Source organism: Dipodomys ordii, unplaced genomic scaffold (assembly GCF_000151885.1).
Source record: "Dipodomys ordii isolate 6190 unplaced genomic scaffold, Dord_2.0 Scaffold45, whole genome shotgun sequence".
Lineage (NCBI taxonomy): Eukaryota > Metazoa > Chordata > Mammalia > Rodentia > Heteromyidae > Dipodomys > Dipodomys ordii.
This window is the reverse complement of record NW_012267261.1, coordinates 3055833-3070307: the sequence shown is the minus strand read 5'-3', so window position 1 is coordinate 3070307 and position 14475 is coordinate 3055833. Positions and strand designations below refer to the sequence as shown.

The following is a 14475-nucleotide window of genomic DNA, read 5'->3' as shown; positions in this document are numbered from 1 at the left end:
ATTAATAGATACTAAGGAATTTATAAACTAATTATTAATGTACATTTTTTATTATGAAAACTCTGCAGAATGCAATATAGTGTGTTCCAGTGGTGTCTAAGAACAAAGCAGTATTTTTAAAAAGGAAGTAAGTCAATTTACTTAGTCAATTTACCTGTTTCTTGATATTCTCGTACTCCAAAATGAAATTACTGAAATGCATTTTTTTAAAATTCAGTACAATTATTTGGTCAGGCATTGGTAATACTGCTGCCACAGAGATTTCAGCTGGATGGATCCTGTTCGAAATAAGCAGAAAGGTAGAGGGAGGTAGGGAGAAAGGACAGAGGGAAGCAGAGAGAAAATTTATCTGTATTTTCTTACCTTTATCTAGTCATAGAGGATTCTAAGGTTTCACTTCATTGTTGGGCTGTTGTTGGATTGTTGTTAGGGTGCTTTGTTGCTATGATGTCATTCTAGTTGCTCTTATGTTATTATTAGTTTCATAGTAATATGATTATCTCTAGTTTACTCAGATTGCTGTAGAATATGTATATGATTTTCCAGTAATGCCAAATCCTTTTTTGTAAATAAAACTGCTAACATATAAGTGCACTCTGTGTAGGCTGACATTGTGTTTTCAATTTCTGAAAAGGACATGTAAAAAGCAGAGTTTGACAAGGAACAAACTCACATTTTTAAAAGAAAATTTTAAGTAAGTTTCTTGACTTATAAATAAGATGATCATGCCAGAAATCAATAAACTTTGAAGAAACTAGTTAATACTTCACATGTTTTACTTATTTTAAAAATATGGAATTATAGCTTTACTATAGGTTCATGTAGTTTCATTTGCACGTTATTAATTTTATATTTAAATTTTTCTTTTGGTAGAAGAATCACATTCTTTCAAATTCTCTGATTTTATAATTCCCAGGCTAGATGGAATGAGATCCCAGTTGTCTATACTCTTAATCTTTTTGACAAAAATAATCACTAACTTCCTTATTTCTATCTTCAGGAAATATTGAAATGCTATTGTAATTTCCAATTCACCTTTCAGGCCTCCTTAGCAATCTATCCACTACCTTTCCACCAAGTCACTGAGAGGGATTTCTCAAGAAAAGAAAGCTCTGAATCTTAGCTTGTGAAAATACTGGCACTCACAGTGTAAAAATTAATTTTATTTAGAACTTTAGTTGACTAACATACCTTGATATACATTAATGATAACTCTTTAATTCATCCTCTAGTTGTGGGAGCACGCTGAATTTACTTATATCTGCAATTCTAATCTAACCTCGGTGGCAATGCAAAGTAAATATCCATGCCAGTGGTATTGTCCAGAATGGTTACCCTAGAGGAAGGCATTCCCACCACTGGGCCCATGCACATTAGGTTGTAGAGCTGTGAGATACTTACTTCCTGTAATCTCAGGTGGGATGTGGGAGACATCACAAGTCTCATTCCTATCAACAGTCAGGAAATCAGTAAACCCAGATCCTGGACTCCTTATTTTAACTTATAAGTATTTTATGATGAGAAAAGCCAGGAAGTAATGCCATCAAGTATAAGAAAGGTTTGTCTCCATTGGCAAACTGAATACAGACCTCTTAGCCATTTGTTAGTTATCTCTTAGGAAGTGAATAGTTGATTTTTAAAGATCTTCCCTTAGACTAACAATGTTCAAATTTGTGAATATCATTATAGTATGTAAATTGTTCTAATAAAATATAATGGTGTATAACTGAACAATTAAGCAATCACTTGATGAGTCAGCAAATTTCTGAAAATAATTATAAAGGTAGTTACTAAAACATATTCTGGCTGAAACATCCAATGAAACATTATCATCTTAACAACCCCCCATTTTGATATAGATCTATTCTGATTAAACGCTGAGTGAAGCATTTTATTTCTTAATTTATCCAGGGCCTTTCATTTTTCTGCTTGGTAGCCTGATACAACTTTCTGAAATTATTATTATTATATTCATTTCTGTTGCCAGAATCAATAGTTGACACTCTACTCTTTTGTTCATGTGGAAATACTTTCACCACTGCATATGTCAAGGCTATTAGAAAGTTCTGTTGGCATGCAGGTGATGCATAGTAGTCAAGTCTCTGTCCATGCCAAAATCAATTAATTTCTGCAAACAGTTCTGTAATGGTGAAATTTAAAACTACACCCCAACAAACAGAATCAATCATGGTTCTCAAGATATGTTTAAAAAATTGTGAACATAGTTGGGAACCAGTGGCTCGCACCTGTAATCCTAGCTACCCAGGAGGCTAAGATCTGAGGATCATGGTTCAAAGATAGCCTGGGTAGGAAAGTTCATGAAATTCTAATCTTCATTTATTCACCAAAAGCCAGAAATGGAGCTGTGACTCAAGTGGTACAGCAGTAGCCTCTCAGGAACAGCACAGAGGTCCCGAGTTCAAGTCTCAGGACCAGCACAAAAAATGCAAATATAAAATATTCCATTGCAGAATCTTTACAACACTGAATTTTCTCTAGTAGCAACACTCTATCTAGAACTGAAAGGAAAAAAATATCTGTTTTTATTGTCAAGCAACTCAGCTGTTGAAGCTATGGGGAAAAGCTATGTTCATAAAGAAAAATTAGAAATTTTCTGTATTACACATGCTACTGAATCTACTAATGGGATAATCAATTAAGGTGTTCTCCAGGGGTGAAATGAAAGAGCATTCCATATGTCAGTCTATTTATCTCCTCAGCCTACCTCTCTTCTCACACTCTAGCATTCTCTGTCTTCAGACCTGGCTCTGTGCAGATCAGATTACCTCCTATTTTGTTGTATCTTTGCCCTGGCAGGAGGCAGGAGCTTGGACTCAACAACTGGCCTATTATTACCCACCTCACTTACAGTATCCCTTCAGACACAATACAGAAGGCAATTTTCAACTGATCTTATTATTCCCAGAAAGAAAAACATCCACATGGGTTTGTGACTTGTGTATGTCTCCATAAGGAATTTGATCTTCTTTCTTTCAAACAGATGAGATATGGTTGCCAAAAGATTTTACATGATTGCTTACTAGATGCAGTTTTATAAAAACCACCTCACAACAATAATAATAAAGTTCAAAGAGTAGATCTTAAGTAAATAAAATGATGCACATAAATCAGGTGTTAGTGAAGAGCTCAAATTTTAATGCAGGCAAGATTTAGGTCCTGATTTATATTCAACTGTCAATAGCATTTCACTATTTAACTTAATTGTACCTAACAATATTTAATTTAACCAACACGTACATTACTACACACTAACGAAGCTAAGTAGTTGACAACTCATAAGTAGTTGACAATTCATAAAACACTCATCTGTTAAAATAGATCAAAGACTTTTAAAATTATATTGACTCTTCAAGCTACTTTGAGGATTTTAATTTAAAATCCATATTTCATAAATATAGAATTCATTTTCAGTTACTTAAACAAGCTAGATCAATATATGTCTTTCAAAAGGTAGAGTTCCTTACCTCTAAGAAAAAACTAGTTATTATTCACTATTGAATTTGTGAATTATTCAGTATTAGGAAAACCTGTCATGTTTTCTTTTTTGATTTTTTTTGTTGTTGTTTTGTGCTGGTTACTGGGGTTCTAACTCAGTCACAGCCTCTTGCTCTTTGCTTAGCTTTTATGACATTACCATTTAAGCAACACCTCCACTTCAAGCTTTTTGTTAGTTAATTGGAGGTAAAGTGTCTCTCAGATTTGTTTCCTCAGCCTGGTTTCAAACCAAGAGCCTCAACTTCTTGAGTAGATAGGATTATAGGCATGACCCACCAGAGGCCAGCTTTAAAAGTAGCTAGGTTTTAATATAAATGTCTCATGTGGACACTGCTATCCTAATTTCAGAAATGAAATAATAGGTAGAAATTTAAATAACATAACTCCAGGTAATGTATTCTCAGAGAGCAGAACTTACATTAAAATCTGGGTAGATTTACATAGATAACCTGTAGTCCTTTTCCTTCTCATGTGTGTTTGATTGCCTATTTGTATTATTTCTGGAGCCAAAAAAGATGTCTTTCAGAGGTTCACGTTTAATTGTGACAGCTTCCCAAAACAGCGCTCCTTTTTCTGCCCAGCTGCTCATCATGAAACCAATTAGGGATTTGTCAAACAGACTGCTTGTTGGCAGGACTAAATGCATGAATAGCCCCTTACCTTAAACAAGATCACCAGTTCTGATCATCTCAGCAGAATTTGATCTGTACATCCAGATCCTGTCCTTTCCATCCTGAGGGTTACTAGGGGGTCTTTTCTCGCATGTCATACTTCGAAGTGAGTCACTCATCCGTCTCCGAAGAAGTGATCCAAGCCCCTGGTACTGTTTATTTAAATTTCTCTTTTCCAATAAAAAGTATTGATGGAGAGAACACCTAGTCAGATATCTTTCTTTCCCTACTTCCTCCCCTTGATTTTGATGATTGTACTAATCATTTTGCTAAGGGCTAAGATTGATAAATTCAGGAACAGGGAAAAGTAAAGAAAGGTCAAGATGTCTTAGAGGTAGTGTGACAATGCAAGCCTGCACTGGAGGTTGGATCCTAGCTCCTCAGTCATGTACAAACTGTTACACTAGAGCTGCAGGAACAAAGCCTCACAGAGGAAGTGACCTTAAACCAACTGAAGCTATTTAGAGGCTGGACATTCAAGACCTAGGTTCAAGGTCTTGGCAAAGATTTTCTTTTTCCCCCTCCCTCTGAATATTTCCTACTTGGTTTACAGACAGGTGCCTTTCCCCTGTGTCCTGGGGTGATTTTCTTTAAATTGCTCTCTCTTCATTCCATAAGAACTTCTTTTTTTGTTTTGTTTTGTTTTGTTGAGATAGCCCTCTACCCTACCGACCTCACTTAACCTTAACTACTTCCTCAAAGGCTGGATCTTCAATTTAATTGGTAATTATATTAATTACCTCTTTAAAAGCTTTATCTCTAAATATAGACTCTGACGTACAGATTTGAATGGAATACAACTCAGTCTGTAACCAGGCCCATGACAAGAGTGTCGATAAGGAAGTCAACAAGAAATCAAATGCCCTGTGCAAAGCAGGAGTTGAATGTTTTAAGACTTTGGCTACTTTACATTGCATTCACACTGATTGGTTTTCATAATCTCAGAGCATCATCCCCTAGCCCAGGAAAACAGGGAGAGAGGGAGTGTTGCCTTCATCTTCTCGCTGTTCTACCTACTTTCCTTGGTAAACTGAACTGTTAAGTGGGTATGTAGTGACAGATGAAGCATTTAAAGATGACATCTCACCTGTTTCTCCTCTGATAAGGCCTGATAGAAAACACCAAAGTATTAGAGTATTAGAGAACAAAGTATTAGAGAAATAATGGGAATAATTTACATACTTTCAGGAATATTAATGTGTGTGTGTGTGTGTGTGTGTGTGTGTGTGTTGATACTGGGGCTTAACTCAGGGTTTCTGGCTCTCCCTTAGATTTTTCACTAAAGGATAGTAATTACCATTTCAGCCACACCTCTATTTCTTGCTCTTTTTTTTTTCTGTTATTTAGAGATAAAGTCTCTAGAGTTTGACTGCCTAGGTGGGCTTTGAACCATGTTCCTCAGATCTAAGCCTTCTGAATAGCAGGGATGATAGACATGAGCCGCCAGCTTCGGGATTAACGTACAGTATTTTTAATGGCAAGAATTTCTTTTATATAGTAATACTTGTGAAGTGGTCCAACAAAGAGAAACGTACTTTCGGCTCCTAAATAAATGCATAGCTCAATTCCTTCTTTGCATAAATCTTTATTGAGCGCTTATTTTTTGGTGTTATACAAATTGTCCTACCCAGGCATTTTTGGAGACAGTAGGGAGCAAAAGTCTCTTTCATGTGAAGCTTAACATTATACAACTGATTCAATGTCACCTTCACACTTAACATGCGTTTCGGAAAATCTGGGGGAAATGTATCTTTTTTTAAAAACCTATGCCTCAAATGGATAGTAACTTATTATCTATGACAAGAAAATACTAACTGTGGGGTAGCTTGGATGGCTTTCTTTCCTCAAGGGCCGCCCCTGTCCCTGAAATACGGGTTTGGGATTTTTCTGAGTAGGATGCCCTGGTACCTGAGCTCATCTGCCCGGCCCACCCCGCCCCGCCCCGCCCCGCCTCTCCCCTCCCTATCCAGCCTGCTGCTGTGCGCTGGTGGCTTGAACCGCTTGGTCCAATGCCAGGCTACTTGGCCCCCTGCCCGACTCTGGTCACGCCCAGCCTCAGGTGCAAGCTGACGGCACAGGCGCGGGTTTCGAAGCGGCCAGGCACACTCAGTGCCAGAGTGACTCGCGGATACTGCCTCAATCAGATAGTCCCTGCCCAGAGCTCATCCACACCTCTGAGGTCCAGATGCAGGGGACACAGGAACCTTTGGCTGAGGCTGGGTAGATTCTTAGCGCGCTTCACCTGTTGGACAGCCTGGTACCACATCAGAGCGCTGGTCCGGACTACTGAGCCTCTAATCTCATGGATTAGAACTCACCTCTTCTAGTCCCTGCTTTCTGTCCCATTTAAAGCTCCCACTGGCTTTAAGAAAAAGTTCAGTGCGGGCTCAGTGCCTGCAGCGATTTCCTCCACTGGAAGATGGTAAGTGAAAGGCAGCAGGCAATAGCTAGACCGCTGCAAAACCGGGAGGGAGGAAACAGAAACGGAACAAACTATTTATTATTATTATTTATTAAGAAATTCCACCTTAGCAAGATTTCTTTGCTAATTTACCAGTTAAAACAGGTCCTTCTTTATTACCCTCGTTGGTCTCCCTTCCCCTCTCCTTCCTGCCTCCGTCTCCCCTCTAACTCTCCTTTCTTTTTCTGTTAGTTCTGGTTGTAAAGCTTTCTCCCAAACTTTACCTCTTCACCTGCACTCAGAGTTCACACCACCCTTCCTCTAGATTATGCACATATTTGCAAACACACCAGCGGGCTGCTCTAAGAGCCCTCGGGTTTGTTTTTCCTCTCAGGTGGCAATTGCATAATAGGTTAGCTCTGATTCCAATAATAGCATCCAGGAAGCAGTCTGCAAACAGGCTTTCAGGGGTAAAACAAAATAGCACTAGATAAACTGTTGGCAGGACTTCCTCCATCAGCACTGCCCAACGCGTACTTGCTTCAGAACCAAAAGTTTCCAAATGTAACTCATTTGGGAGCAGGAACAGTGAAACTTCATTTACTTGATGGTTTTCTTCTTATATGTCTCCTGTTTGTGCTTTTGTTGTTGTTGTTGTTATTCCTAAGGAGCTCCTCCATCAACAAAAGACTAAGCTATTCAAAAGAGAGTTGATCCAAATATGAGTTCTGTTGAAATGACTTGCTTCTACTGGATTAAACATTAACACATCATTTGTTGTATAAATTAACTCAGGAAGGTTGCATACCTGCCCCTGCTTGGATATTTGGAAAGACTGAGGAGATGGGGGGTAGGAGGCTGAAGGGAGTTCACTGAATCAGAACACGGTGTAGTATATATGCCAGGAAGTGAGTGGGTGGCAAAATAACTTTGAGAGTGTGTGAAGGGAACTAAACCTTATTGTCTGTTTACCTCTTCCTTCTGACAGCTCTAATTAGGTGTTTGCTTTGGGTGATGTTATGCTACTAGTAATTGGAAGAAAAATTGACTTAATTACAACTGGGATACATACACATATATACATAATATGTACATATGTGTGTGTGTATACATACATATCCATTTCAATCATCAAACAAGGATTCAGGCAAGTCTGAATCAGAAGTGAAAATAGGTTAGTTTATATGGTGACATATTCTGTTTATTTCATTTCCCCTCTGGTATTTCAAGGTTAGTAGAAACTCCATTGGGATAGTCTCTGGAGCAAACTATATTGTTTGTATCTTCAATCATTAGTCAAATTATTTTTATTTAATCCTTGGATCGCTTTAAGTGAGCTAAATGTTTCAATGGAGAATGCTCTTGGGTATTTACAAATCTTGTCCACTCAATACTCATCTGTATTTTGTTCAACAGATTATTTTAGTATTTATAACTAAAACACTTTAAATCAATCTGAATTTATATTTGCTCCCTGTATGGTTTATTTGTCACTATTGTATTTTCTTTATATTTGTCACAATTTTTTTCCTCTTCAAATCTCCAACACCCCATCTTTTGCCACCCCCTACTTGTCATCCTGGATTTCACAGAATACTATTCTGCCTTGCCAAGACCAGTATTTCGCAGGAGGCCAGAACTATAATTGCCCCTATTCCACTGCAACGTCAGAATCTAGTGTTGACGTTTCCACGGAGACTTGGGTCTCTTTCTGGGCTGCTGGTCTCCTGGACAACAGTGAGCCCCAACAAGCACCACAGGCACCCGGTAAGTTCGCTCTTCTGCCTTCCTGGTAGACCTGGAGCTCTTTCCCAGCCCCAGGGCTGCAAAGCATCATGACCTGGGACTCTGGGAAATAGGATGTTAAAGAAATTTAAGTGAGCCCAAAGATGGAATTTTATGGATTTAGAAGTTACTGCTTTTGACTTGCGAAGTAGTGAACATGGAATTTTTTTCTCTCACATGTTAGACAGTTCCATGAGATTCTCAACTCACTGAGAGAGTTCAGGTCTGGGTCAAAGTTTTATAAACAATGCATTAGCAGGAATATTAGGTGTCAGGATACCAATTGGAACATTTGTTCTGGAATTCAGGAGATTTTTCTGAGTATGAGAGAAAAGCAAGAATGAATAAGTGAATCAGTGCCTATTAATGAAAACAATTTCCTCCTATTCCTACACTACACACACATACAGGCCCATCAAAATTAAGTATCTGTAACATTGGTTCTACATTACAATTGTGTGTATATCTGTATCTGTGTATGTGTAAGGGTTTATGAAAGAGACACAGAAAACTCAGAAATATGGAAATATACATCATAGGAGAGTTGTTCAGTTGTAGCTTTTCATTATAAGCAAAAACTAAAATAATGCTCAACAATTCAAACATTGTTTTGCCATATTTTATGTGTTTACCCATCAATCCACTGGAATAAAAAAATTGATTTCAGTAACAGGAATTTAATTAGAGCAGGAGATAGGTCGGAATAGTATTAAATGAGGGAGAAAAGTAAAAGTAAACTAGTTCAGCATACATAATTCTGATTGATGACATCACTTACTGTTGATTATGGCAGGAAAAAAAAAACTTTGAAAAAGCCTCAGAATTACCAGTGCAAACAGGTGGAACTGGTCAAGTATAGGTATCATTTATTTTTATCATGATCTTCAGAGAAGCAAGATGTGAATAATTTTAATGAAGGAATGGGAATTGGGAACTTGGTTCAGTGGTCCAGATCCACTGTCTAGTATGTGGCAGGCCCTTAGTTTAACCCCTAGCATGGAGTGAATTAATAGAATGAATGAATAAATAAATACATTTTAAGATTCAAAAGTGCTATGACATTGAATTCTAGTAAATACCATATATTAGATTTAGCAGGCAGAGAAAGCAGCTAGGGAAATGGTAGCATTATGGAATAGGATTCGATTTTGGAACCAAACACTGAATCATCAAATGCTAAGGTACCAGAAATAAAGAAAAATTAGGCAAAGAGAAATCGCAATGGTATTCCTAGTGGAGACAAAGGATCCATACAGATTTGAACAAATTCATAATGTAGATGAGGTCTTTCTTAATTTAATCTTCAGACTCCACATTTTATAGAAGGACATGCTCATTTAGTTTTTAAGGAGTGCAATTTTTAACCAGTTTGGCATATATTGTATAAGTATTTGTCTATCCTAGCTGGCATTCTCCTTCTGAAAGCTTCAAATATTTTATTTTACATGAGAAAGGAATAGTATTTTTAGAAAAATCATTGAGCCTAGTGATTTTTAGAAATCAGTTGACTACTATTGTACACATATGACAAATGTGTTCTCTCTGTTATTAATTTGCACTTTTACATAGAATCATCCTGTGACTCAAATTTCCCTATTTTGGACTCGTGTTCCTGGGAAGAGGCTCAACTATCCTCCCAGCTCTACAGAAACAAGCAGGTATGTGTAGATGCTTACAACATGTGTTCTCCACTGGCATCTTTCCTTATTAGCATATTGATCCTTCTCCATGCCCCACCCCACCTTCCACTGCCACTTCTTTTTTTGGTACCAGTCCTTGACTTGAACTCGGCCTGGGCACTGTCCCTGAGCTGCTTTTGCTCATGGCCAGTGCTTTACCAGTTGAGCCATGCTCCACTTCTGGCTTTTTTCGGGGGAGGGGGTGAGTAATCTTATCGGAGATAACTATAAGTGTTTTCCCAATGATTGTTTCTTTTTGAGTGTTTTGTTTATTGTTGTTCATTAATAATTTAATGTAGTGGGCATACAATCTGAGACTGGAAGAAACCCAACATGCATTTATTTTATTTTTCCTTTTAGAAAGGAAACAAGCAAGGAGTTCAACCTAACCTTTTCTAAATGTCTTTTTTTTATATATTTAAACAATTGCAGGTAGCTCATTTTCCTTCATACCTACCTGACACCCTGTGGTTACAATTTTATAAGTCATATAATCTCTTCAAATACTTTGTGATGAATGAAAAATTTAGAGCATAAAACTGAACAATCAAGGGGTGGGAGGTTGTAGATTTAATGTAGGTTTTCTGAGGATAAGGACTCCTTGAAATTGTGTTCATAAAACAAACAGAAGAAGAATCAAGTTTAAGGAGGCCAAGGAGCAGTGGCATTACTATAAAGTTACAGAGTCAATACAGTGGAATGCCTTTCCATTGTCTGCCTCTGCAGCTCCAAGACACATTGGTACAGAAGGAGGAAGAGCTAGCACGACTGCATGAAGAGAATAATCACCTCAAACAATACCTGAGTTCTACTCTGGTTAAATGTCTGGAAGAAAAGGCCAAGGTATGTAACAATCTTTTGTCTTTCCTAAGGTTAGAGCCGTGATTTGAGAAAGGAAAACATTCATGGAAAACTTAATTACAGAAAGAAGCATATCAAACAATGTCTTCCTATGGGTTACCAGGATGGATAACTATTTCTTAAGGAAGCAATATCTTCAACAACAACAAAAATTCTCTTATCATTTCTTGGACTTATTTAGATTTCTGATTTTGCCCAGACATTATAAAAGAGGTTGATTAAGACAAAAATATTAATCAAAAGAAGAGTTAATACTCTTTTCTTTTCCTGACTCCCCATTCCACTGATCTCTACTCCACAGTTCCTATTTATGTCCACATCCAGTCACATTATTGTTTTTATTATAATTTTTGTTGTAAACATTAGTACAAATGGGCAAGAGCATGCCAATTTGGTTTTTGAGTTTGGCTTATCTCATTTAACATGATGATTTCCAATTCCATTGAATTTTCTGCAAATGACATAAGTTCATTTTTCTTTATGGCTTATTAGTATTCCATTGTGTATGTATGTTTGTATAATCTTACAATACTAATGCATGTTAATTCCAAATAAAAAATTAAAAAGATAAATGTAATACTAGAGTGAAAATCAGATATATAAAACCTCAGTTTTTATTATTTGATATTAGCTAAACTACCCTGATTTAGAGCTTCAGTTATCTTTAGTTGCAAATAGATGAGCTAAAATATATGTTGAATATCTCCCTCAAACAGAGTGCTAGCTGCTGGGCGCCAGTGGCTCATGCCTGTAATCCTAGATACTTAGGAGGCTGAGATCTGAGGATTGCGGTTCAAAGCCAGCCCGGGCAAGAAAGTCCATGAGACTCTTATTTCCAATAAACCACCAGAAAACCAGAAGTGGTGCTGTAGCTCAAGTGGTAGAGCGCTAGCTTTGAGCTGAAGAGCTGAGGGACAGCACCCAGGCCCAGAGTTCAAGCCCCACGACCGACAAAAAAAAAACAAGACCCAAAAACCGCAAAAAACTAGAGTGCTAGTAAGTGTGATTGGCTATTCAGTTACATTTTCTATTGTTTGCATTTCCCCTATATTTTTAAATGAGTGATTTCAAACTCAAGGACAAATAGTTCATCCACAGCTTGTTTTCCTTGTTTCCTTGGTTTTGCATATTTTAGCATAGATTTGCCTCCATGTTATTATCCATGTTTTTTATGGCTTCTGTCATCATTTTTGACCATATTTCTAGAAAAGCTGCATTATTTGATATTGCTTAACTTAAATTGATGAGGTATTCTGTTGCTTTTACAGAATATAACATTTCAGAGAGTGTGCTGTCTTTGATTCCTTTACCATCAAGTTAGCGGTGATGAAAAAAGAGCATACCTTACTAACCAATGTTCCTGACTCTAGCTTCCTCCATAAAAAATACACTATTAAAGTATGGACATTAGTTAAGCAGTTTAACTCTCTTGGTCTCAACTTTCCAATGTTTGAAATAATATGATCATATTTCTTAAGAAAATAGAGCAAGCCAGTGGTTTACAGTGCTGTCCACATTTATTTACATGACATAGGTTGAAATCTAGGATAAGGGATCCTCAGCAATTCCAAAATATGTCTGTGCTTCAGTTTTCTCCAAAACACATTTTAATAGCATCTCGATCCAATGACTAATTGTATACATGGATTATAAGTTATAATCAGTGGTAATTTATTTGCGTATAAACGAGAGTTTAATATGTGATCTATTATTGTTACATCATACTAATTATTACTTCCTTGAAAGGAAACCTTAAAGATAACATTTGTCCTTTCAACTTTCCAATAGATGTAAAATAATAATGAGAATGTCCACATAAAAAATGTGTCAACATAGATTTAGATCTATAGCCCCAAAGTAATCCTTTCAGTTTTCATTTTGTATAAAAAATAGGCATTTAACCAATATTTCTCTAAAGAATTAGGATAACTAGAAACATTTAAAGGAAGTATTATTTTCAAATATCACTTCTCCAGAAATTGCTGTCATCAGATGAGTTCTCCAAAGTCTATGGAAGATTCAGAAAGGGGAAGAGAAAAACCAAAGAGCAGAGATACTCTTCTGTGGAGAGCCCCCATCCTAAAAATGCAAAGCGGAACCTTTCTCTCGAGTTTGCTCACTGTGAAGAAGAGCCTGGGCTCACAGTAGACCCTTGGGTTCTTCAGACACTTGGGTTGAAAGACCTAGACACCATTGATGACACCGAATCAGCTAACTACAGTGCCCACTCCTCTCGCCCCAGAAGAGCCCCCAGTACATACTCCCAGTTTACAGAGGATCTCCCCAGGGAAGAACAGCCCCCCACAGAATATGCGAGTGAAAGAGCCCCTCATTTGCCTGGCACTGTCCATCAAGAGGAAGATTTTCACTACTTCTCTCAACTTCCACGTTCTCCCATGGGGCACCAGACTGTTCCCTATCACTCCGCTGATGTGTCACCCAACAAGACAGAGATGGCCTTTTCTACATCCCTGAGCCCTCACTGCAACGTGAAAACTCATTCCTTCCACCAGGGACAAGCCTTCGTGCGTCGAGATGAAGAAGGAGGCTGGAAATTTACTTGGGTCCCTAAACAGCCATAGGGTCCCTCTTCCCATACAAAGCACTGCCAGGAACACTTGAACAGACCATGCCAGACGCAGAAGCTTTTTCCCAGGCTGTCCTCTGCCACTTTAAAGGTTCTCAACTGGCTGGGATTGGCTGGGATTGGTTTCTAGGAACCCACAAGGAGAGGTGTCTGCTCTCTTTCAACTACCCTTTGATTTGCTTACACAGCCACACCTGCTGTTCACTTCTCTCTTCCTTGTACTTGAAATGATATTTTCCAATCGTGTGTAGGTTTCTTCCACATATACAGATACTTTCCCAATAACTTAGAAGTGGCTTTTCTTCCTTTCTTTTTAAAAAATCTTCCATTAATCTCTACTTCTCAAACCTGCCTTTAGAACCTTATTATTTCTTCAGCTACTGCTGCTGAGTGTTCCAGTAGCTGAGATGGAGTAGAAGCAGATACCTGTGGAGATCCACTAACAAAGACACAATGTGGATGTAGTAACATTATTTCCACCTAAGTGGGTCTATGATATAAGTGTCTCATAATAGCCAATTTGGCCAAGCATCTCTTAAAACATGTGGAGCAACTCATAAGCATTAACTGGTAAGTGATAGCCCTTCAGCAGAATTAACATTACTTTAACATGTTCCATGGTGTATACATTTCCATTGGCACCTGGCATTGTTTCTTTAGCCAGCATGGTTGAAGTAAGAACATTACTGAAGTTATGATAATAAAACAATACTTGCTTGTTTGTCAGAGACTGACAAAGTTCTTGCTGGTGGTCTCTACCATTGCCTCAGACATTCATGTCCTCACTTGTGCATGCAATCTTGCAGTGACGAATTCTCCCCATGTATGTGGAGACCTCCTATCTACTTTGTATCAAGCCATGTGATAGGAGGTGGTGACAACATGCAAATAATTTAGCAATTTTCTCCACAGTCATGATTCCAAAACTATTAATCATCTCCTTTAGGTGAAAGTCTTTTTCCCAGCTGCAGAATC

At 37.8% G+C, this 14475-nt stretch overlaps 1 protein-coding gene across 1 annotated transcript; it reads left to right on the top strand.

Annotated features, from left to right (window-relative positions):
• The first annotated feature begins 4278 nt into the window (after positions 1-4278).
• Gmnc (geminin coiled-coil domain containing) lies at positions 4279-13495 on the top strand. The gene is made up of 6 exons (XM_013019299.1): positions 4279-4336; positions 6557-6609; positions 8181-8355; positions 9943-10031; positions 10779-10895; positions 12890-13495. Exons 1-6 carry the CDS (start codon positions 4279-4281, stop codon positions 13493-13495), a joined length of 1098 nt encoding a protein of 365 aa, XP_012874753.1.
• Positions 13496-14475: the final 980 nt, after the last annotated feature.

Bases quoted from the DNA above. Each gene is read 5' to 3' on its own strand.
- Gmnc (XM_013019299.1), top strand. From the start codon at position 4,279: ATGTCATACTTCGAAGTGAGTCACTCATCCGTCTCCGAAGAAGTGATC. The intron at 4,337-6,556 runs GTACTGTTTATT...ACTGGCTTTAAG, and splicing joins AGAAGTGATCCAAGCCCCTG to AAAAAGTTCAGTGCGGGCTC. The intron at 6,610-8,180 runs GTAAGTGAAAGG...TGGATTTCACAG, and splicing joins ATTTCCTCCACTGGAAGATG to AATACTATTCTGCCTTGCCA.